The sequence below is a fragment of the Carassius carassius genome, chromosome 23 (genome assembly GCF_963082965.1).
Source record: "Carassius carassius chromosome 23, fCarCar2.1, whole genome shotgun sequence".
Classification (NCBI taxonomy): Eukaryota; Metazoa; Chordata; class Actinopteri; order Cypriniformes; family Cyprinidae; genus Carassius; species Carassius carassius.
Genome location: NC_081777.1, coordinates 7015736 through 7042482, shown reverse-complemented (window position 1 = coordinate 7042482; position 26747 = coordinate 7015736). Strand labels below are relative to the sequence as shown.

Here is a 26747-nt window from a genome sequence, read left to right as displayed (position 1 = left end):
AAATAAATTCCAGTGTCTACTTTGCAAAATGAAGAACAATGCGTACATGTCATGTCACTGGTTGTGCTAAAATGTTCCCTCTTTCACAGAATTTAATAAAACATTTATGGATAATTGAAGCTGCTTCTGTTATTTTGGCATCTAGTCTAGCGTGTTTCCCTGCAGTAGAATTTAAAGCATTTAAAAAGCAGAATAAAAATAAAGTGCCAAGATCCCACAACACATTGATGACTAAAAGAGTTCCTGACACAGAAGTTCTAGAGACTGTAAGTCAGTTGCACATTAAAAAAACAAGCGTTACAATATTTTACTGATAGATAAAAACAGATTGGAAAATCCATCAAAGCAATAGATAGTGATTGTCTGTAGCATGGCCACTGCAAAGTATATATATATATATATATATATATATATATATATATATATATATTACTGTGGTCAGAATCCATTCCTGACTCCTGAATGTTGTTTCAGTGATTGCATTGCATTTAGGGTACATTTACATTTGACTTTAAATGAAATGTACTCACCCTCAGACCATCCAAGATGTAGATGAGTTTGTTTCTTCATTGGAACAGGTTTGGAGAAATTCTGCCTTACATAACTTACATAGCTCACCAATTAATTCTCTGCAGTGAATGGGTGCCGTCAGAATGAGAGTTCAGGTAAAAATATCACAATAATGACTCCAGCCCATCAATAATAATAAGGCCCATCTGTGTAGTGAAAAATTGCATGCTTGTAAGAAACAAATACATCTTTAAGATGTTTTTAATTTCAAACCGTGGTCTATAAGCCATAATATTGTGTAAAAAGGCACTTTGTACGAATCAGGGGAGAACTATGCACAGATCAAACCCTGTTTATAAGCAAAAACAGCCTAAAACAGTTCTAAATAAATATGTTGGATGATTTTGATGCAAGAGGACAACTGGGGATGGGTAATTTGTCCACAATTAATGGCTAAACATTAAAACACCTTAAATATGAAGTTGTTTCTTGCAAACATGCAGCTTTTGACTTCACGAGACTTTACAGGAATGCATGGATTATTTGTGGATTATTGTAATGTTTGTATTAGCTGTTTGACTCTCTTTCTGATGGCAACCATTCACATACATTTATCCAAATCTACATTTTGGATTGCTTGAAGGTGAGTAAATTTTAAGCAAATTTTCTTTTATGGGTGAACTATTCCTTTAATCTGGTCATGTGTGATCCACTCACTGCAAATGCATGTTAAAGAGTTAGTTCACCCAGAAATGAAAATGCTCACCCTCAAGGCATCCTAAGTGCATATGACTTTCTTCTTTCAGACGAATAGAGTTGGAGTTATATCAAAAATTGTCGGACTCCTTGCTCTTCAAAGCTTTATAATGGCACTAGGCAGGTGTCTGTTTCAACAGCCCAAAATAATAAATCATTTTCGGGTGAACTAACCTTTTAACAGCTGGTGTAAATGTAACCGAATGAACGAGATGAGTGGTGGTGATTGACATTTTAGTGAGCACCTATCAGCAAGAAATTCCTGCTATTTAAGAGCTGGTTGGCTTTAGCCTGGGATGCGTCACTTCTGGCTCCTCCCCTTCTTCTGTTGTTGACGGTAGCTGTAGCCGGTCTTTTCCCCTCCATTTCCTACGGCTTGTTTGAATGGATTTGAGGACTGCTTACCTCTCAGGTATGTGCGACTTTTGTGGAAAGCGGATTCGGTGTTGTGGTCAGGGTTCAGGATTGGCTGATGTTTCGCGTTGTGTGCAGTATCCCTGTATTCCAGCTAAACGGCGGCTTCTATGAGCTTAGAATGTCTTTGCCTGTGACTGGATAAGCATCTTGTGTAAACACATTTGTCCCTTCCCGGTAAGTGTCGTCGTGCATGTAACTGTTAGTTATGAGCCGAAAATTTTAACAAGTGGTGCATACATTTTATAGGTCTTTTTCTTTGCTTGTATTTGACTTAGGATTCTCCTTTTCATTCGTGACGATTGTTTTTCCTGCTGGCGCTACCACTATAGCCCTGTCGCTTTTCTGCTGAGAAACTGAGAGAACACCGTATCTCCCCACTCATAGAGGGGATTGTTGCTGTCTGGTTTTACTGATTTATAGTTTTCTTTTTCTCTTCTCATTTTGGGGTTGACACTCACTGGTGTTTTGAACAGGAGCGCAAAACTGTTTGCTCTGTGTGAGCCCGTCTCCCCTGTTGTTGAATTGAGTTTCTTTTATTAAGTTTTTTTATAACACTTTTGATTTGCTTATTCATTGTTACTGTTTGTTGTTTTAACACTATACTGTGATATCATTTGATTGTTTGTTTATATGTGTGTATTTTATTATTTTTCTTTCAGGAGCTGGGGTCCCCTGGGTGACAGATTTCTTGTGGTGGTGGTGGTGTTGCTGATCCAAACGTTTGCCGTGTGACACTTTTGAAGCATTTTGGTGGTGTGATCTGAGTGCAGGGTGGTGTGTATGTGTGTGTGTGTGAGAGTGCTTTTGGCCTACCTGCTCGGTGATCACTCCCCCTGTGGTGTACCTGCCTACTATCTTTTTTTTTTTGAGAATCGAACCTGGGTGACCCAATTACAATCTTGTAGGTGTCATTTATATTTCCCTGGGTGAAATTCCCATGGGTGGCATAGTCGAAATTTCTTGTCTTTGAAGTCTGTCCCACTTCTTGCCACATAAAGATGGACTTTGAGTCAATTATCTAGTTACGTACCGTCAAATTCTGGGAAGAAAATCATTCTTGAGACAATAATTTTCTTAAAACACAATTCTATGTCCAACAAACTTTGTTTAGACAGTGACTCTTTCATCACCTCGTCACCTAGAACACACACACTGGAGGCCTTTTAAAAATATACATCACATTTATTTCAACTGTTACTGATCAGCCTTGGTCTTTGTCTACAGAAATGTTTGGGCACGACAAGTGGAGTCCAAACTCTTTATCTCTGGTTCGTCCATCAGGCCCCCTGTTGCCCAGCAACCTTGCTAGTTCTCAATACCCACCGAACATAACAAAAATGAAAACAAGTTCAAAAACTGAGACGCAGCCGACCGAAACACACCACAGTTCCACATTTTTTTGTTTCTCTAAAGGTAACACAATGTACAAAAAGCAAGTCTGGAAATAGTAAGATTTTCAGCACTATAAAAAGGATTTTTGTTTTTTTACTTTGTTGTCTCCACACTCTTTACTTGTGAATAAGAAAACAATGCACTTATTTCTACTGAGCTTACTCTGCGTTTGCTTGTCAGGCAGCCAAAGGGTCAAATGGATGCAGTAATGTAACAAGGGAAGCCACAGCGGCACAGAGCAGTGGGCGGCCTCAGCAGAGCCTTGGAGAGCAGTTCTGGAAGGCAGTCCTTAAAAAATGTCTCTTGCAGCTTCGTGGAGATTTTAAACAGCTGTCTCCACACTTTGTACAGCACAATACTACAATGATATCCCAAACAGAAATCTGGAAACAAATATGGCCAGAAAATAAACAAAACAATGGAGTCTGGATTTTGGAGCCATTTCTTGATGTTTGGAAAAGAAGCGCTTCCCTTTGGTTGGCCCTTAGGACCTGCTGATGGTACAGACCAAAGCAGGCAGTCTTTGTGTAGGGAGAGCCCACCCCTTCATACAGGGGTGGCTGGGAGTGGTCTTCAGAAGGAAGGCGGAGGGATGGTTTAAAGGAACAGTACCCAGTAGCCTCACAAGGGAAAAAAAGGCACCATTAATGACAGGAGAAGAGCAGTCCATGCCAAGCCTGGAGGCAGATTCTTGACAGAGAGCTGTCCACTCTTTGCACGCACTCCTGGAAGTGAAACAAAAAAAGAGAGAAATTTGACAAAGATAAATTTACACAGGGACAAAAAATTAATCTTGAATCTTGAGATATGTACTGTATGTATTATAACATCTGTTCAGGTTGCCCATGAAAACAGTATTTTTTTTATAGATAAGACCTAATAAATTTATTTTTGTGAAATTAGTTGTTTCTTAACAAAACAACCAAATGCAATTAAAAACGGGTAGTTTACGGGTTCTAGCTTAAGTCACTCAGCCTGACCAAATTGTCTGCTTAGGTTGGTCTTCATCATATAAAAATATGCAAACACTTTTGGCTAGATCAGAGAAACCCCTGTAACCTAGATAAACATCCAGATAAAAAAAGAAGCTATTTATTAAATAAAAAATCCTTTTGATTATTTAATCTTATTTTATTATTTTTTATTTATAGATTTTTAATTCATATGATTTCCATGCTTCATGAACACACAGACCCCTGAATGTCCCCTTAAAAATTCCAATCTGGCAAATGGGATTATTGTAGTTCTACCATTGCAACTCTCTGGATATTTTACCATGTTAATGGATATGACAATGTAAATGTATTTGGTCTGGGTGGAATAGATCTGCTACGCTGCTGCTGCTGAATTGCTTCTACTGTTGGTTATTGCTGTAGTTGTAGATTAACTTGTATGTACTGGCAGAAGTAAGTTCCCTACAGCTACTGACAGTCCATACAAGTTAACCTACACCAATACGGTGCTCTGAGTATTTAAGACACACAACTGCTGCACAAATAGCATAAAAAAAACATAAGCTAAGTGATCAATAAAAATTATCAAGTGAATGTTAACCAGCCAAATGTAAAGCAGTAACCTCATTGGTGGCGTAAGCAACATGGACCAATCAGCTTTTACCAAGTCATTTAACACTGTGAATATCATCAGTTTAGGTAAAAACCCATCAGCCTGCACCATCTAGAGTGTCATGACACATCTTGGCATTTAACTATTTTCATTTTATTTATAAATGCAAACTGAAATGCAACTTTAAATTATTATCGAGGATCGCGTTAGTTCAGTCAGGCAACGTTAGTCACGCTTACATCATGCTGACAGTCAGCTGTTCCTGACGTGTACCAAACCAGTCTTGACACCTATCACCTGCGGTCTATTTAAATTCCCATTCTTCAGTGTCTCTTCCATTGCATCGCTGCTTGCAATTAACTCCCTCCTCCAACCCCAACTCCACCAACTGAACCTGTAATCCGATCTAACTTTGTTCTTTCTTTACAGTGTCTTCATTGGAAGCAGTCTCTCACATTTTGTTTACAACTCACGTAATTGTGAATTGTAATTATATATGCTTATAATGGTTCTGTTCTGTACCCCAGGGGGGTTTGTCTTGCTGCTCTCCCTGCTCTGTCCAAGCATGTCTGCATGGACAGGCGTGTGGAGTGTTGCCCAGAACATAACCATACCAACACTAACTGTATGCAATTATAATTGTCCTAAATATACTTGACGGAAGTGGTCCTGATTGAATACATTTTATATCAGGTAGTTGCCAAACATTTATCTTTTCATTAAGTTTAACTTGATTTACTATGATAAAAATAAAAATATAGACATCGAACAAATTCATTGGCTGATGGTGCGGGCGCCACCTCTGTGTTCTTACATTGCCATCCTTATACGGGCAAAGGTGCCATTTGTTCCTCATATTTCTCACCCGAAAGAGGCCTCTTGTCGACAACACGAGGAGCTTGGCAGCAGATGCAGCATCTCATTCCCTACTTAGAGAACATGGGTTACACAAGTAACCAGATATGTTAACTTTCATAGGTTCAATCGACGCTGCATAGCTATGATGCAATGGGAATGATAAACCAAACATGCCAAGCTAAAACATGCCATCTGGCTTGATGATGAATCAGATAGTAACCACAGCTGGAACCAGAGTACCAGGAACCAGGAGCCGTGTCAAGATCCAAATGATAGAACTTGATAAAAGTGTGCGGAGAGGACAATCCATGCTGCTACACATGCTGACTGGGTCCACCACATGAGCTAAACACCATGACTCAAAAACTTACACTTGGAGTAATACAGCTTCTTCGAGGAAAGGGCTCTGGCACTAGCAATGGTCTCCTGAACATCTGTAAGAAGACTAGAAGTCAAAGCTGGTGGCCTTTGATGGGCCATACCCACAGCAGATATTATCTGATTGGAATCTCCCACGGAGGGCGATCCAGAAGAGAAGTCAGCTCCAAGAACCACGTCTGGGATGGCCAGAACTGGGATATGAGCAGGAAATGGATTGTGTTCTCCTTCACCCTGCACAGGACTGCCAGAATCAGAGTGACAAGCAGAAATACATACAGTCTCAGGTTCGGCCACAGGTGAGTGAATGCATCTATGCCCAGAGGTGCTGGGGAACTCAGGGATAACCATAGCATGCACTGAGATGACTCTGCCCTGCTGAACAAGTCCTAAATCTGGGCTTCTGTTTGGTGTTTTAGCATCTATTGCCCCAATCTGAGCTTCTGTCTCAACAGAGAATCATCATCTCGGGTCATGAAGCGCTCTCAAGGAGAGGAGACTGCCTTGGGCCCGAAGGAAAAGATGATGTGCATGCCAGTCCAGGGTTCATGACCATGAACACCCTTGGTGTTTTAAATGAGATACTACCACCATAGTATCCATCCTGACAATCACGCGACACACCCTGAGTGAGGAGAGAAAGTGTATCAGTGCCAGAAAGACAGCTCTGTATAGGGTCAGAACATTCCTTTAGGCTTTCATTCTGAGGTCAAGAATTGCTCACAGAAACATGATGGCATAGCTTGAAGCAGGCAAAGCATGAGTTGAGGCTGGAAACCTGGCATCTGAATGGAATCCAAGTGAACCCCCTTAAGAAATCAGTATGTTGTGAGGGTGTCAGAAAATTACTTTATGGCATTCTTATTATTACATCCCAGTGGTAACTCACTAATTCCCTGGAGTGGGCTAAAATGAGCCAGTCGTCGATTTAATTGAGTATGTGGATCCCCTTGAGCCTCAACAGGGCCAGAGCAGCATTCATGCCTTTGTGAATATCCTTGGTGCCAGTGCCAGGCCTAAGGGAAGAACCTTGTACTGGTAAGCCTTTCCCCCAATGGCAAACCTAAGGAACTTCCTGTGTCGCAGAGCGACCTGAATATATATAAAAAGGTCAACAGTGACAAACCAGTCTCCTGCACAAATTATGTGACATAATAGCCTTCATCGTCAACATCTTGACCGCTGGAGGAACCCTTATCACACCCTTGTGGAGGAGGGAAGATAGTTTCTGCTGTAGCACAGAAACCTCTGAGACGCTGCTTACTATAGTCTGGTGAACCCCGTCAAAGCAGGGAAAGGGGATTGGGTGTGTGTAACCAAAACTGAAATGTGTAACCAAACTGAAATGTATGGAGAACCCAAGGTGATACCCCATTATAGATGCTGCCATTTGTGAAGAATTGTGATAGAAGAAGTAGAGTGTTGCAGTCTACAGGACCTACTTGTGTGGGGTGCCAAGATAGTCCAGAGGGGATTACATCATCATCTACTGCGAAGGAGAGCTTCTGAAGCCCACAATGTGAAGGCCTGCTCTGTGACTGGTACATGGTCTGCTGGCTCTGGGAGATATTTGAATGTGTCTCCTATCACCTGAGCAGCAGGTGACAAAGGAATAGGTGGTAAGGAAAGAAAGCCTGGTGCATCTCCCACCCCCTATATCGAAAGAGAGTGAGACCGAAAGATTATTGCACACCGAAATGGGCTGTGAGGCCGCAGAGTACAAAGCCCAAAAGAAATTGCTTTGCACACCTATGGGCTACAGCATAAATAATCATGCGAGAAAAACGCCAAACACTTAAAACACTTATCGTGTGGGTCATCACTTGAAATGATGCAAGAATACAGCAGCTGATGGCTGGCAGCGACAGAATTCCATGCACTTAACCGCTGTAGCGTATCTGACCCGAACCAGACAAATTAAAAAGTCGATCAGGACTGTGGTTGAAACATGAGCCAAATTCCTCAGGAAGGCAACAGGAGGTCATAAATAAGTCCTAGTGCCACAAATCAGAAACATTAACACCATTAGAACAATTATTGACAATTTCGATTGGGAGAAGAGATTGTCAAATTTGGGGCAAATAATTGAGATGCAACACCGGACATCACATGTAAACCCATGATACACAAGATCCTTGGATTGACCCCCCCCCCCCCACCACCTAGCAGAACCAGACTGAAATTCCTAAGGGGACCTCTTAACCTCTGGTCTCCACAGAATATCCTTATGTCAGACAATGGTACAGAAACTGTCTTTTAATGAACTCAAAAAGATGTATAAACGAATATCAGACATGTTTATAATCACTTACTGTGTATGTCTTTTAATAACTATGGGATAGCTTAAGGATTCATAATCATATTTGGTATGTTTGTGCTTGAATCTGCTTGCTTGAAACAGTCCTGACCATCAGTTATTTGTCAAATGTATCATATTCTTGTTATAGGAATCATGTCCAAAATTAGACCCTGCAAGAGCGGGAAAATTCGGACCACGTGCTTGATAAGATAACATATGATTTATGATACCCCCGAGCCAAGACAATATCTTATTGGTCAAGACAACATTTGAGGTGTGGCTAACAGGCCAGTTTAAATACTTAGGGCACCATAAAATTGTGCTTTTTAGCTTTTAGCTTGCGTTAAGCTTTTGCTATTAGTCATGCCTGCTTTAGCTTCTAGCTTTGCTTCTTAGCTTTTGCTATTAGTCATGTTTGCTTTTAGATTTTAGCTTGTAGCTTTGCTTCCTAGCTTTTGCTTCTAGCCATGCTTTGAGTCATCACTGTTCTTTGAGCATGGTTCCAGATTGCTTCGGCCTGCACGCCTGCTGCTACTTAGCCATGATGAGAAGAAACACCACCTAGTCTCGTCAAACTTTACTTTTCTTTTCCGTTTGAGAGTTTTGTGTTCTGAGTTAAGTTTTGTAACGCCGTGTCGAGTCTGACCTCGAGTGCCCGTTCAACTTCAACCAGCCCACACAACTCCGCGTATTCAGTCAACGCCCAACAACGGGCTTCCCAAAACGTCACTTCAACGACTACTGAACTTCCAGCCAATCAGCAACATCGGGAAACCTCCTTTCAACGACAACTTTACACAGGAAACGCAAGTAGTACCTCCAGACATTTGTACTGGTGTATCTAAAATAATTTTAACCTCATTGAGGAACTCAATGCGAGGATTAATTAAGTGATTGATGGCTGTTCATGTTCTGTCTATGCAATTTCACGTATTGCTGTAAACTTGGGACTTCACATTTTCATTCTCTTAAACTCATTCTTCCCTAACTTTCTATCTTCCTGCAACTTGTATGAATGTGTGAGTGTGTGTGCTTATGTGTTAGATTAGTTTATATGTCTTAGATTTATATAATAAAGCCTTATTCATATTGAAATAAGTATCTTGTGTTTTGTGCTTACAAGTTAATGTCTTAAACTGCCGATCTTGTTACTGTGCTAATTGATAGTGTTTTCACTATACTTTGGATATTAATATCCAGTGCAAATTTGATGTTAAACGGCTCGTTCATTGAATCGCAGGGCGTCTCAGTGATCAGCCGTGAAACAGTGATTCTGTTCAAATTCCCGTTAAAATCTTAAATGATTCCCTTTTGAGCTAAATTGACCTGTTTCCCTTACACTGCAAGGAGAACAGTGTTCCACTATCGATGCAAATGAAGAAAGCTCAATGAAAAACATCCGGCCAGAAAAGCTGCAACAGAAGGGCTAAAATGGCGTTTTTGCGAAGGCAGAGAAATGTGGAACAGATGGTGCATTCGCCAGTGTAAGGTTTATTAAAATACCACTGGTGGCATATCTTAAATATTCAAACCTTAATTCAAACCAAAGCAAACATTAATCTTTAATCTTTCATGTTTATTGGTGTTTACAAACCAAAAATAAATAGAATGTCACTGAAAATGTGCACACGCTGACATCAATGTAGTTTTCAAATAAATACTTCAGTGTATGAGGATTTAGTATCAGCTACTAGCAACAACAGACTCGGTGATCTGTGCCATTTTGAAAGGGGCTTACGGCTGAAATTCTCTAGAAAAACAATGTTTGAAAGGAGTCTGAGCAACTTTAAAGAAGTCTGAGCTGAATGCAATGCAGAAAGTAAAAGGCCATACAGAGCTATTCTGCAAGCACTATAATTATGCCTGACATAGCAGAAAGAAAATACAGGTCTTGGGAATAAGTAACCGAAAATTAATTTAATAGTATATGCTCTAAAGTAGCCCACTAGTCCTGGTAGTATAATGATGTTAAACTTAAAATTTGTCATTCCTTTTGAGAGTGGAGGAAAGTGTAATTGGCTGTGTAGGTGTGCAGAGGGAAGGTAATTAAAGAGGAATTAAACCGTCAAGCCTACTGCCAAACGTACACATCTTCAAATCTGAAAAAACAATACAGTGAACGCTTACCTGAGGAGGTGAGCACTCTGACCTGTGTGCTGGCGGCTCCTTCACCTCCTTCACTGACTGCGCGCACCTCGATGATGTATGTGCCGCCCTCGGGTAGCGTCAGGACCACGGCTGAGTTTGGAGTCTTCATGACTTGGCTGTGGCCCCGTCCCTCTTGACGCAATAATACCTGCAATGAAAAATAAAATAAAATAAAAAATGAACACATGCAGTGACATTTTGTTTTACTTTACTGTACACCCACGGAATCTGTACAATACTAACCTTGTACCCAATGACTTCTGACTCATTGTCCCTTGCTTTCACTGGATCCCAGGATAGAGAAACATTGTTCCCCTCCTGAATCCACATCAGGTTGCCTGGGGGTAGACTTGGGGCTGAAAAGAGAGACAGATAACCAAACAGAAAGATGAAAAAAAAAACTATTTAAAAATGAAGGTCTGTAATGAGCAATGATCACATTAATTGACAAGACAAATTAACCTCTTCTCAAAACCTATTTCTATTCATGACACAGCGTGTGAACTGGTCAATGAAGCAACAAACATTACAGAAACTGTATTTGATGTATAATATGCAGTTATATGTTCTGGGGGATATGTGATATGTTCATGAAAGCTTTAATAGATAGCCAGAATTAACTCATTCATTTCTTGGACAGTCTTATTTGTCATTGTGAATTGTATAGTTTTTAATGCGGCCTAAGGAGTTGTTTTAAGGGAACTCACCATTTTTCTTAGTACTAATTTTGATGGGTGAGCTGGCTGGTCCTTGACCGACGCTGTTGAATCCCTTCACAGAGATCAGATACTGCGTGTTTCCATCCAGCCCTGTCAGCTGCATGGTCGTCTCATTCCCCATTGTCCTCTTCTTCTTTCCCATCTCCTCTTGCTCCATGTCCTTCCAGGAGCTCACCTGTTCCCAACAAGACAATCTGCCTAACTTTCTTCCTTTCATTAATTCAAGCGTTTTTGTTGTGATAAAGAAAATGAGACTGAGTTGCCTCAGTAAATGACAAAGTGAGAGTTGCTGATTTCATGTGATATTGTATCATTTGGTTTAAATAACCATCATACATTTTGCATGGAGAGCTTAATAGGCGAGCATGTAATAATATCTCCCTGTGATGAAATACGATAATCTTTCTCACTGGAGGACACAACTGTGTAATTTCACTGCAGAGAATAATTTTCTTCATTCAGAAAGCATAAAAATGCTTTGGAAATGATGAAGAAAATAAAGGGTTCACGATCACATATGTGCCTCTGTTTCAAAACCTAAAGAGCTGCCTTCAGTCATAGGCAAATGCCTTCTCAGACAGCTCTAACCATCACAGAACTTCATAAGTGATGGTTTGAGACCTTCTGAATAGACAGCGATAGTGATACAAACGCTGCTCCTCAGTTCATACTGTGAGCATTTTGCTAAGCTAACTTTAGCAAAAATGCTGAATTATATTTTAATGGCCTTAAAATAACATAGCACACACATTTGCTGTATTGAGAAACATGGTTTGTTTTTACATTTAGAGTTAGTAATTTAGCAGATGCTTTTAACTAAAGCAACTAAAGGACATCAGGAGCATTCAAAACCAGCAAAAAACAAAAACAAAAAAAAAAACAATAATATGCAGTTTTTGTCTTGGATGTTTATGTATTAAGTCCAATGTAGTTCATGTATTAAATTGTTTGTTTTTTTTTTAAATAAAAAGAATAAAACGAGTAAATAGAAGAGAAAAGAATAAAGAATGTTAGTGTTAGCTGGTAATTTTTTAATTACATGTACTTCACTGTGTTATTTTAGTATTAGTTTTTATTTTCAAATGTCCCATGCTTATTTTGATTAAAGCTTTAATAATTTTTCTGTGATATATATATATATATATATATATATATATATATATATATATATATATATATATATATATATATATATATATATATGTGTGTGTGTGTTTCTTTAATGTGCATATAGTTTTTTATACATTTTTATTTCAGTTGTACTTTGTTATTTTAGTATATTGTTAAACTAAATTGAAATTAGAAATGTTGCTTTAGCAATTAGCTTAATTAATTAATCATAGTTTAAGTTAATAGTTTTAATTAAAATATAATAACCCTGGTACCACACAAGTTTGGTCAGTATTTAAAAGAAATTAGGTTAATTATTAATTTTTCATCAAGGATGTGTTTAATTGATCAAAAGTAACAGAAAATACTTTTTTCTTTCTTTTTTTTTGTTAGAAACATTTCTTTAAAATAAATTCTGATATTTTAAGCTTTAAATATACCAAATAATCCTGCAAAAAAATTAAATAAAAATAAATAGTATCATGTTTCCACAAAACTGTTAACATTGTCAAAATTGATAATAATAAGAAATGTTTCTCAATCGCTAAATTAGCATAGAATGATTTCTGAAGGATCATATGACACTGAAGACTGGAGTAATAGCTGCTGAAAGTACATAAAATTATTTAATATACAGTATATCAAATTGATTTTGAAATATATTGAAATAGAAAACATTAATTTTAAGTGTTAATAACAATAACAATATCATTTTTTTCCTTTATTTTTGATCAAACGAATGCACCAGAGTATAAGAGAGACTTCATAAATAAAAAATAAATAAACAAATAAACAACAACAATGACAACAAAAAACTTACCAACCCTATACTTTTGAGTGCTAGTGTATTGTGTATTTTTCAATATTGCATGAATTAAAAGTATTTACACAATTCATATTTCTCTCACTGTTTCTTACACATGATTCTGGCTAGGTTGGTGGCTCACTAGGTCTTGGCACAAAACCATTTATCTATTAATTTCCCCTTCTCTTACCTCATATCCTTGGGGTCTTCCAGGGCCAGGATTGGGCGGCTTCCACATCACTTTAATTTCGGAGGAGGAGATGGCAAACGCCTGTACTTCTGAAGGAGGTTCCCTGGGCTCTGCATTTAAAAACAGTACACGTCAGATTTCACAGCAAATAACACATAAAGCACTTCATCAGTCATATGCTCTAAAAGCCTGCTTGGGATACGAGTTTGGTAGAAAGTTGTGAAGCTCTGTGATCGTGAGGGAGAATCCCGCTGAGAGAAACACTTTGAGAATGAGAGGTGACAGAGACACGGAACATCCATCATATTAGCAGCAGTCACAGCAAACGCAACTCGCACGGTAACCATAAAATCAGCCTGACACAGTGTGATCACACACTGAAACTGTTTGGTCCTCTTCATCATTTCAATGGTTGATCAAAAAAACAAAAAAAAAACAAATAGCACACATCATACAGACAACTTTTATTATATTTGAGCTCTGAGCTTGAAAGCCGTTGGGTCACCATCTACTGTCATTTTATGAAACAGTCACTTTCATGAAAAGTGACTTGGTTAATCATGAAATCAATATAGAATTGTAATGCATAGACTTGTGTTAATGAATTGTGCTCATGTGTATTAAATGTGCACTTGTAGTGTACTTCAAATCTTTAAAAAAAAAAAAAAAATAATAACAACATAATATTCATTAAATTAAAGCCACTTAAGTGTAGTTAAAGAAAGTACACTTTCATGGCTGTTTATAAACAAACCTAAGAACATTTAATAAGTGCATTTTAAAATAAAACTTTTAATTTGACATTATTACAAAGTACATTTTAAGTAATTGTTTTATTATTATTTTTTGTCATGTTTTAACACGATTACGTTGCTTTGTGAACTTACATACTACAGCACATGTAAAATACTGGATTATGATTTTAACTGTATGTTATTTGATATTATTACGAGTATATATTTAATCACAAATATATTGAAATACATGATATTCAAGTTTCAAAAGAAATACTATTCCAGTATTTATCATTTAGTTTTTAATAATAATAATAAATAATTAAATAACATTATGAAATACTTTATTATTCTATAGTAAAGTTTTAGTTTATTATAAATGCTTAATATTGGCCAGTAACAGCCAGTATTTGTAGCCAAGTAAATAAATAAATAAATAAATTAAAATATGTATGTGGGCCAAAAAAAGCACTTTAAATGTAACTAATTGTATTTAGTATAAAATTCCACTATAACACATTTTCTACATTTTCGGGTTAACTATAAATAACAGTGAAATCACATATAAAAATGTCTTTAATTCATACTTACGTGGGCCAAAAAAGCATTATAATGTTCAACTAATTAAACTGTCTATCAATTGAACTATAACACATTTTCTACATTTTAACTGTGAAATTACATATAAAACAGCACTTAATTCCTTCTTATGTAGGCCAAAAAATCCCTCTAAAGTCCAACTAATTGCATTTAATATAAATTTAAACTATAATACGTGTTCAGATAATTAGAAACATTATATTTAGTTCACACTTAAGTATATTCTTTTACTCTTTTTATTTCCATAATAACTATTCTTAAATTTTCTTTTTTATAGAAATTAATTGTATTAAAATGTATTTCTTTTTGACAAAGGTGTATAATGTTCTCATTCTGTGTAATGTCTTTTGACAGTTGGATTTTGACTTTTGTACTATAGTACCTGTATCTCAAAAGTACATCCATCCACAGCGCTGATTTAGCTGATGTGTGATGTACTTCAAAGTTTGAAAAACTCTGTCTATAACGTTGAGCCGTGTGTTATTGAAGTTATATAAGCAAGCAATATATCCCATCAATCAGAGCAAGAATACATCTGACCCTCACCTCCCTCTGCTGAGAACACAGTAACCACCTCGCTGAAGGGCCCGTCTCCTTTGTTGTTATACACCCCCACCCGCACCTCAAATGGGGTGAGAGGGGGGAAGGTCTCGTCTCTGTATTTATAGGTGGTGGAGTCTGCCGAGGTCACCATCTTCTCTTTCCATCCACGTGTGCCATTGGCTCGGAATGCCACAATGTAGCCAAAACCTTCTCCATTTTGGAATTCTTCAGAGACGGGCTGAGGACAAAAAACTAAACTAATTATCATGAGCTCTGGTTTCATTTCCAGGTAGATAATGTTTAAAAGTCACACTGTTTACACTAATTCTTAAAATATCGCTCAAAATATCCGAGTTTGCTTAAGGTAAAACACATTTCTCTTCAGCAAGATCGAAAATTGGAAAAGGATCCTAATAACACACAGCCAGCTGAGCTCAGAGAAATGAGGGAAGGGTAAACGGCCGTGAGCAGGTAATTTATGAAGACTTTTGCTTGAGAATTATCAGCCCTGAAGATGTAGTCTGGCCAATTATTTGACTCCGGCACAACTCGTAGTTCCTGTGTAATGTGAATTTTTTTGCTATTTTTTTGAATCGGGCTGAAATTGCGCCCGCATTTCACCAGGCGTAAATAGGGCCCTCTAACTACTCAATGCCTTTTATGTGGCGGTTTACAACACAAGCTAATTTTACAACCTGCCCAATATTTGGCTGAGCCACAAAGCTCTTCACTCCCCTGTTATGTGGATGGTGGGGAATGAACCCAAATGCAGACAGTAGTCACAGCAACACAGTTTATTGTACAAAAATAGGAAAACAAAACCCACAAGGGGGCAAAACAAGACAAAAAGGCAAAAGCCTTGCCTAGGACTTGACAAAGACTAAACTAACAACAAAACAATTAACATTATACGTAGAACAGAACTCTAGACAAAATACTCACAGCAAGGTATCATTAAAGATAGACAGAGACAGAGACAAAGCTTCACAACATTTGGCAAGACTTGACAATATATGACAACATTTGGCAATGAACCGACAAAGGGACAGAGAAACACACGAGGTTATAAAGGGAGGCTACTAATGAACACAACAGGTGGAACAGGTGAAACAATGATGACAAAACTAGGGTAACAAGGGGGGGCGGGGCAAGGAAACGAGACAACACAAGCACATGGCCAAAAGACAAGGCCATGTGCTTGTACACAAAACACGGGCCTGTCATGATCCTGCCACAAGACTAGAGAAAAACCAGGACATGAAGGCAGAACCACGACAGAACCCCTGTCATCAGAACATCAAACACGGGACACGACTGACTGGGACAAAGACACAAACCAACAAGACATGACAAATAACACCAAAGGCAAACATGAAAAAACAATCACAGGGTTAGGGTGCAAAATCAAAAACAATAAACAAGGCAGAGGAGGTGGGGGAAGTACAAAGTTCTTAGGGGGCAGTCCAGGGTGGATGGGAGGACTGGGGTTCTTGGGTCTCCGGGACGAGGACTGAGGACTGGGACTCCGGGGGAATTTGGCTGGAGACACATGAGGGGATGACTTGGGGGAAACAGTAGGCAGCTTGACAGGGGAGACAGGAGGGGACACAACAGGAGACAAGACGACAGGGGATACTGTGGGTGACCTTGGAGCAGGAAAAAGTATAGAGCTCCCCATCTCTGAATCGGGGAGATCATCGTCTGCAGCAGAGTGGGATACTGCGCTCACGGCAGCTGACTGGGATTCGGCGCTCACAGCAGCTGACTGGGGTTCGGCGCTCACGGCAGTCGTAGAATCTGTGGACTCGGTACATGACTTGACTGACTTGCCAGGGGCTTCAAGAATCTGGGCAAGACGCTTTAAGTACTCAGCCATAATGTCAGCAGCGACGAGGACAGGCATCTCTTGATGCGCGGAAACAGCCCGCAAGACAGCCTCAGCAGCTGAATCGGCCGCGACTCTCTCTGCGGTACTCACAATAGCGGGTTCTGGGACAGCACTTACAGTAGCGGGCTCTGGAACAGCACCTGGGACAGCGCTTGCAGTAGCGGGCTCTGGGACCAGCTGAGATCAAGGGCGAGAGGCTCCCTTTCTCCTCCTCTTCCTCTTTGGTCGCGGTGTGGAAGACAGAGCCGGACATGTGGCCGGTGGGTGAGGCTCAGCGGGATCTGTGACTTGCGTTGGACGGGCAGTCTCAGACAGCGCTGACTCAGCCGAGGATGACTCCGTGCCACCATTGTGCAAGGTCGTCTGGGTTGTGCTCTACAAAGGAGGACATACTGTCTGCTGGGTTCCTTGTTGGTCGGTTCATTCTGTTATGTGGATGGTGGGGAATGAACCCAAATGCAGACAGTAGTCACAGCAACACAGTTTATTGTACAAAAATAGGAAAACAAAACCCACGAGGGGGCAAAACAAGACAAAAAGGCAAAAGCCTTGACTAGGACTTGACTAAGACTTGACGAAGACTAAACTAACAACAAAACAATTAACATTATACATAGAACAGAACTCTAGAGGTATCATTAAAGATAGACAGAGACAAAGCTTCACAACATTTGGCAAGACTTGACAATATATGACAACGTTAGACAACATTTGGCAATGAACCGACAAAGGGACAGAGAAACACACGAGGTTGTAAAGGGAGGCTACTAATGAACACAACAGGTGGAACAGGTGAAACAATGATGACAAAACTAGGGTAACAAGAGGGGCGGGGCAAGGAAACGAGACAACACAAGCACATGGCCCAAAGACAAGGCCATGTGCTTGTACACAAAACACGGGGCTGTCATGATCCTGCCACAAGACTAGAGAAAAACCAGGACATGAAGGCAGAACCATGACATCCCCCAACCATACAGCTTCAAAAGCACACAAAAATCCACACAGAAGCTTTAAACATGTATCCAATAAATAATTTAAATCTCCATATTTTTCCAGTTAAAAGACATCCTTTGTTATGTTGGTTCAGAGAAAGAAGCAACAGTAAATGGCACTGAATTACATCAAAATGTCAGAGAGTCCCAAATGAATCGGGGCGATTTTCACTTGTAATGAAACACATCACTTGTGAATGTCAAGCGCTTTGATGGTGAGCCTGAACACATCAATTAAAGATGTGCTAATCCAACACATCCAAGACTCATACAGCCACAGCTCGCCATTGTTCTGTGAACCATGTCAATGTCTTTTCAAAGTGCTTGGTTCAGGCCCTCGAGTAAATAAACTGCACGGGTGACGACATTGTGAATAACAAATCAAATATCAATTAATCTGCGGTATAATGGCTGTCTCTGGAAATCACCTAGTGATAGTGAATGATGACTGCCAATGCTCTGCTCTAGCTTGAAGTCTTTCTACACTTCACTTTTTAAAATACACAGTACCTATATTTTATTTATTATCATGCACCTTTTCCCTGTCAACCAGTCTTTGACATTACACACAAATGTTTTAATGTAAATAAAAGTGGTCCATACATTTTGTAAGAAAAAAATATATATATATTTGCTGAAAATATTTCTGCTTCAACACAACTTTAAAATACGATTTGAATTCTGCACATTGGCTGCACAATATAGTTTAGTATTTTACTATTCTAAAACCTCTCATATTATGCATGTTACCCTTGTTCCCTGAAGGAGGTAACAGAGAGTTCATGTTGGTAATGACCGAGAGACCAATCCACTTCGAGTGTACACTAAATGAGCTAATGCACATAGGCATGTAATCATTGCATCCAGCTGCTGCTGATCGCAGTGCGAGTATAACTAGGCAGCTGGTGCAACACACACTCAGGTTTTCACTGAGGAACCGAGCCGGTGACTTGGCCGGTCAGCGGTGGTAAAGTAGCTGTGGTGATGGGACGTGACGTCTCTGTTCCTTCCTTTAGGGAATGAGGGTTACATATGTAACCGAGACGTTCCCTTTCAGTCGGTCACTCTTGACGTCACATCGGTAATGTGCAATAAACAGTAAAATTGTTTGTGTTATCCACCCTGTGTGTTTAGAAGACAATACATTAAAATAATATGTGAGAAAATAATAGGAAATAGTAAGAAACACTGGTTTGCAATATCAATCAGCAAAACAAACTGTTTTGTACAGCTAAAAATTGCTGAAAGCAGATGAGAATAGAAGGCAGACCCATTAAATTTACATACACTTTTTATACAGTATCACTGTCTTCAACCATTAAGCCACATGAAAAAATTTTTTTATAATGGTTTTCTATCAGAGGAAAACAATTAACATGCATTTTGTGTTTATATACATGGCTGCTTGCCTGCATATAGTTTGCATCATCAGTATACTGAGTTTGGCCTTTTAATATTGCTTTCTTATTGCATTAAGCCACATTTAAGTTTTTTTTTCTTTATAACTATTTCTATGGGAGGAAAATGCTTAACATGACACTTCACAAATTGCTTTCCTATTAGAAAGGCAAAGAATATCCATAGAAATTATGTGATGTAAGGTGATGTAATATTTTAGTTATATCAACATTAGTTAATTATTTATTCTTAATTATTTAAAAGGAAAAAGTATCAGTATCGATATCAGTATCGGTATCACCGATATCGATATCGGTGGTACTGGCCTTGTATTTACTTGGTTTCGGATCAATACCAAAATTAGCAGTATTGCCTACCCCTTGTGGAAGCATCTGTTGTTTTTCGGGTTTCTTATTCACTTGTGTTTTGGAAATTCTCTACAGAAGATGTGTAATAGCGCCCCCTACTGTATAACAATGAAAACATGGATTCTCAGAGCACAAGTATAGCTCAACTATCTTTAATCTTTTTCTAAGTATACTTGTAGTTTTAAGAAGTACATTTCTGAGAAGTACATAAAGCATATTTTTGAGAAGTACATTAAAAGTACACTTTCCTATTTTTAGTTTAAAATAAGTTTACTAATAGCACACTTGAATAAACTTTTATTTTCATAAGGGGAGTGACTCAGAATGAAACAAATTGGGAATCCAAAGATCAGCTCCTTCTCATTTGATTCATGAAGCAATAACAGCCAAAAACATCTGTCTGATGCATCTCTAAATTCTGAGTTACGAAGGCTACAGCACAAGCTCCTCCTGTGATAAGTTAGATAGATTTGAGATCATTAATAATGCTCAATTTTATTAATGAAATTAAACTGCAAATGTAAGCTTTGGCTTAAAAAAATTCTCCCTTCAGTTCCTGTGAAAACTGCATTGCAATGCTGTGTGAAGGGAATAAATCCTAGATTTATCCTGAATAATCATGAATAAGAACTATATATCTTTAGTAAGTATAATAATATTTAATTGTAATAATTTATAATAATACATTGCAATAATATTATAATATATAATAGCAATAAAAACAGCAAAAAAGACACATCCACAATAAAAAAGGAATCATACTGTTTTGAATACTATTTACTGTCATGATACCTTAGCTAGTACCATGAGACACAACAATATTGTAGTACTGATTACTTTTTCACCATTCTGGGAGCTAAAAATTAAGGTAAGCAAATTATGAATTCTTTAAGATTTCACTTACACACACTTGGCATTATTACCATGCAATTATAAAACACTTCTCCTTCCATCTTTACTTTCTAGCAGACCATTTGCTCATTAGGGTGAGTATTCTCAAGTTTTTATTTTTTTTATTTTTTTTCCATTTGTCTAGACTAAACCACCTAAATTATCCTTGTTCTGTAAGGTCACATAAGTTGATTATGCCTGTCCAGCTGCTAACAAATTTCCTTGCTGCTTCTTTCAAAAGAGGTTTGACACTTGCTCTATGTTTTTCTGAGGGGGAGATATCAGAGCCTGTCTGCGACACCTGCTAGGCATTTAATAGAATGGAATGCAATCTATTAAGGGAGATAGAAATTTAATTAAAATGTAAGCCGGCAGAATTAATTCTTAGGCGATTTTAATAATTGACAAACACCTGTACTCTCCTTTCTTTTTGGCAGGGAATCTGTCCTTCACGCCAAATTTTGACTGATTTCCACCGCTTCTGAATTTATCATGTCCCTTGGCGGCAGCACCCAAAATAAGATGCAGACAGACGATGGGAGAAAATAGACTGTACCTTCACACTAAATACTTCAGCACACACTTTTAGTGCCAAAGCAGTGTAGTTAACTCACTCTAGTATTTCTAGCAATTGAATTAACAATCTTTGAACCAACATTATCGGTGCTGGCTGAGCCTTTCTGCATGGGGCGACCAATAAATGGCCATTTAAAAAACAGAAAAAAATCAGTTCTGCTACAAAATGAAGTGGAACATGCATCTAAAAAGGCTGTTGGGCGAAGGAGTGGCACCCACAGTGCAAATGAGGTCTGCTGGCGGTCTGATATCGGCACGCACGGCAGGCATCAAATAGGAAGTAGGGCAACTGTAATAGTCCAGTCCATTGCTCCTGGTGCCCGTAATACTTTTTCTTTCTCTGCAGACACTAATGAGCAGACGGGGCGAGCTGTTTAGTCATTTATCCTGTTTAATAAGCAGCTCTCGGCCCAGGCGCCTTGGTCATCCACAACCACGCAGAGATGATTGGAGAGGCAGCGCAGCAGCCAGTTCACGTGCCCTGAAAGCCAAAGCAGCACTGCATCTTCTCATATCCACCAGTATTGATTGGAGATGCAGAGCCAATTCAGTGGTTCTAAAGTGGTTAATCGGGACCTAGACAAACAGGGTGGAGCTAAAATAGAGCTATATGGGACTGTGCCAGAGAAGAAGACATTAACGTTATCCACAATATTAGGGAGGCTACATTCAAACAATCTGTTTTCTGGGATTGTTTACTAATAGGCGTGACTCCTGAATCTCCTATTCAGCATAATATGACTTAAGTCCTGCATGAATGATCACAATCAAGCCTTTTCTGTTATTCCAGTAGTCAAGAATAACAACTGTAACAGTTCAAGTGACTCTATATGAAGACAGTATCATCCAGAAACAAATAAACATTTTATCACAATTAACCCAAACTCACTCTTAAAATGGCCAGTTTGGTTATAAAGTGCATATCATTTAATTTGTGCTCAGTGTTGGGAAGGTTACTTTGGAAATGTAATAGGTTACAGATTACAAGTTACCCTGTTTAAAATGTAATAGTAGTGTAACTTTTTCAATTACTTTATTAAAGTAATGTAACTAATTACTTTTGAGTACTTTTTGATTACTTTTCTAAATTTGTGAAAATTAAAGAATAATAAATAAAAGCATATACATCAACTTAAATACAGTCATCTAATAAGAGTGTGACGTATTCTGTGTACTAAACTCCTGAAACATTGGTGTTTTTTTAAACTGCTGTCTCTTTGTATGTGATGATAGTTTTCTCAAAATAAGTAAAATGCACATGAAGTGACACAGAGCAGTTCTAGAAATTGTGTTTATGTGCTCGTTTACTCCTATATTGAGGCGGCAGAGGTTGAAAACACTAGTAGGCCTATGTGTAGTAAATTAAACCATGTCTTTGCCAGTAATTTACAGGAGGGGCGGACTGGGAAAAAAATTCAGACTGGAAAATTCAAACTCATACAAACAAATTCATGGACAAAACTATTTTTTTGTATGGACCTGACATAAAAAAGGTTTAAATCTTTAATTTGGGGACATGCAAAATAATTAAAAGTTCTCTCCTGAACTGGACCTTCACTTCCATTTTTCTCTTCAGTCTCTTTATTTTGCCCTGTTATCCATCTCTCTCATGACTTTAATACTCAAGATTGAACAAAACTATACTTTACAATACAATACTCTACAATACAATATCTTTATAGAAAAATCCTAATACTGTACATGAGTCATGTTTTTCCCTTACAAAAGTTTAACATGCTTTTATTAGCCTATATAAAAGTAAAATAACCTTGTTTTGTTTTTGTTTTTTTTGCAAATGGATTTGTATTTATTTTTAAATAAATACATTTGTAAAATAATTTTACATTTTTGATTACCACAGTTAAACAATAGTAACCATTTTCTCTGGATTTATAGTTAAATATTAAAATGTTAATTTTCGTAAGGGTTGTGTTGTCTGTCGTAGCTCCCCCTAAACCTATGAAAAAATCAGATTTTTTTTCAGCTAAATTCCAACTGTAACATTACAACTGATAATAATGATGGCCTTTATATAGTATTTTGAGTGATGACTGATGAGCAACGTGCTGCTGCTTGGTTAAATAAATAAAAAAACATTGACAAACACAAAGACAAAAAAGCATCTTTACAGATGAAACTGACCTGAAACCCTGAACAGTAGTTCTGCTTCTCTGCTCCAGCTGTGCGCTCCCACACTCCACTCTATTCTCTCTCTCTCGCATTGATTACTCGGAGTCTGATCCAGACTGAACCGTTTGGCGGAGGCGCGGAGAGCGCGCGAGTCATGACTAACACTTCATGACTTATTAGAGATTTAATTATCAAATGGCGGATTCGCAAATTATCGCTTTAGTACATTCGGCAGGCAATTATACAATAATGATATTAAATAGTGGGGCAAAATCGGCTGCCAGACCACCGGGAATTGTCCCGGTTCTCCCGGTGTCCAGTCCGCGCCTGATTTCCACAGACACGCAGAATGTGCAAGTCATATATTGCATTTTTGGGGCTTAATATTCACAGACACTAGTCCATGTCATGTTTTGATTCAAGTGTAGGCTACTGACCTACTTTTGATTTAGTCATCCAAAATGTGGCATATTCCGTCCGCGTTAGGCATTCCGTTTTTAAGAATGACTGTATTTCCGCATCCCGGAAATTATTAGGGCGGTATGTCTCAGAATAGTCAGTGCAATTTGGGAAAGAAATCAGTTAAATCTGTATGTGGATGTGTGTAAATATTCAAATGTAATCCCCTTTGTAATCGTTAAAAATTTCATAAGTAACTGTAATTTAATTACTCATTTTTTCGTAGTAACTGTAACTAATTACAGTTACAATAATTTTGTAATTAAATTACGTAACGCCGTTACATGTAACTAGTTACTCCCCAACACTGTTTGTGCTGCAGCAGAGTAATATGAGGCAATAATCAATCTCATGTGTCGCATTGAGAAGATTGATTCAATTTGGGTGTTTACGTTTGCTTGCATGAGGAATAAAAAATAACTGTTTCACAGATAAATGCATCCTCAAAAATAAATGCTTACTTTTTAATAGCTAAATATTAGGTTAAATTCTGCTGTTTGTCACTGTGTTTTTTGAATATAAAACAATTTTCTAGTTCATAGGTCTTCAACACTGCTCCTGGGGACCCACTGTTCTGAGTTCAGCTCCAACCCTAATCAAACACACCTGAATCAGCTAATCAAGGTCTTCAAGATCACTTGAAAAGTCACAGGCCATGTGTGCTGAAGCAGGTTGGAAATAACATTTGCAGGACAGTGGGTCCCCAGGAACAGGGTTGAAGACCTATGTTCTAGTTGATTTTCTAGTTGTATTTATTGTAATATTACGGTTTTTCTCAATCGATTTGACATGTCTCCAAACTCAGGTCACTGTTTTCAAAACAGTTAACACAGTGATCTGAATACTTTGTTCTGAATGATTGTACATTTCCATTCATTTTATACAAATTACAAATCATGCAAATCATTTTCTCAAAACAATGTGTACAAAACTCTCAAATGTTTTCACAATAGTTAATACAGCCACTACTTTAAAGGGGGGCTACAATGGTGTTTCATGTATTCAGAGTTGTTCACAGTGTTAAAGAGATGGATTCTCATGCTAAACATGGCCAAAATTAAAAAAAAAAATAATAAATTTTGGACGTATGACAGAATTTCTATGCTGAAAATTTTACTTCCAGGTTGGTACAAGTTTCGGCAGTTTTTTTTCGATCGTGGATCTAATGACGTAGATGATGGTGGAAGTCCTTATATGAGCATTTCTCTCGGAAAAGCGTGGCCATGCACACGTTGACAAGAGGAGAGCGAGACCGCGCCCATCAACACGCTTCATCGGGAAATCGACGGCAGCGCTTCACAGTAGAGGTCGACCGATATATCGCTCGGCCGATATATTGGGCCGATATTTGTCATTTTTTAATATATCGGCATCGGCCGATATCCGTGTTTAGTAGCGCCGATTTAAAGTCAGGCACTTCGGCGGGCAGCCCCGTGTTATTGTTGCAGTGGAAAGTGCTGCTGCGCATGTGAAGGACCCCAAGCCAAAACTTTTGGAAGATTCAACAACAGTCCTGGGAGATAAAGGTAGTCAGAGATTCTCACTCTGTAAATGGGGTGGAGAAGTTGTCAGCTCTTACAAACACTGCAGCGTGATTGAGGGCTACGTTACTCTGACCCGCTCACAGACAGCACCGTGCTCCGAGAGACAGCTGTCCTGGAGCTGCCCAGAACCGTGAATCACATTTGTTCGGAAGCATGGTTTGATGCAGACAATAGCCAGGTTTCCATCCAACTCATTTGCATTTAGGGATGTCAATATTCGATCATTTCCATGATCGATCGACGTTTAAATTAATGATCAATTAATAACCTTAATACTGCAAAATGCGTCTGCAGCGTTATTATTTTTATTATGTGCAAAGCCACTTGGGAAAAAAGCTTTCTCACCCGAATTAAAGGGGTTTTAGTCTGAATAAAATGCTAGTAGCAGGACTGTAAAATGAATAGATGTGATTATGATCATTTGATAAAATGAAGAGAGTGCACCATACGTTTTAGATCATGTTACTTTGTTTACTGTTTCCCGTCAAGGAGACCGCTGAATGCGTCTCTTTAAATGGTTTCGTGGTGCTGCTCGTTGTTGTATTTTAAAACGCAATTGCAATGTTTTCAAATGACACTATAGTATTAAAAATAAAATTATCCCAAACATAACTGTGGTGCTTGTGGCTGTGCCACGCAGTCAGTGAACCGCTTTTTCACAATAAACATTTTATGCAAAAATTATGACCAGTACTTTTTTTGTTTGATCCTGTTCTGCAAAATATTCGATTTAGAATTTTTGCGTTCCGCTAGGCCTATTTGTTTAAAAAAAATCCTGCATTTACAGAGCATTAGATCGAGACGCATGAGTGCATGAGTGTGTGCATGTGTGCGTGCATACGAGGATGAGCGAGCGCAGGTTTGACTAGATGTATTTGGAGGTTATTGCTCAGATCTCGTTCTGCGCATATCCAAATGTTTCCACATTCGCAATGTATCTGAATGTTAAACTATAATATTTTTTTAATGTAAACTAGACGGAAAAGATCATCCTCTTCACATGAGCAAAAACGTCCTTGGCATAACAGCAGAGTGGACCGTTACACTACGGTCTATTTAAACTGACCAGTGTAACCTTGTATATGTTTGGTTGACTGTACTTTATTTTAATAATGAACAGACTGCGATGTAAGTTTGAAATTAGAATGCACTTTAAATGTTCTGTGTCATTTATACCAAACACAAATGTTGCTGGTTGCTAGTGTGTTTGCAGCACTACTATTATTTTTTGTAAAATATATTTTATTTTTTGTATTTTTCAGTTTAATTGATTTTTATTTATAACATTTTATTTATTTTATTTAAATGTATATTTAAGTTTACATTTATGTTCCAACAAACTTGAAAAATTCTGCTTGATAAATGCTCTAAAACTTTTTTGTAAATGATTGACTTTCTGATTGACTTCTGTCTGTACTCAATAAATGATGGTAAGTTTAGAAATGTTGTGCATCCACTTATTATTAGTGTGAC

The 26747-nt window shown here is 38.2% G+C and overlaps 1 protein-coding gene across 3 annotated transcripts in view; it reads right to left on the bottom strand.

The window, feature by feature from the left end:
* Positions 1-2835: 2835 nt before the first annotated feature.
* LOC132101274 (contactin-5) overlaps positions 2836-26747 on the bottom strand; it is a 205368-nt gene continuing 181456 nt past the window's right edge. For all 3 annotated transcript variants that reach the window (XM_059506093.1, XM_059506094.1, XM_059506095.1), the window contains 6 exons: positions 15029-15263; positions 13149-13258; positions 11032-11218; positions 10568-10680; positions 10304-10472; positions 2836-3800 (listed from right to left, as the gene is read on the bottom strand). In XM_059506093.1, the coding sequence (XP_059362076.1) occupies positions 3697-3800; positions 10304-10472; positions 10568-10680; positions 11032-11218; positions 13149-13258; positions 15029-15263 (918 nt within the window). In that variant the 3' untranslated portion in view covers positions 2836-3696. The remainder of the gene's footprint in view (positions 3801-10303; positions 10473-10567; positions 10681-11031; positions 11219-13148; positions 13259-15028; positions 15264-26747) is intronic.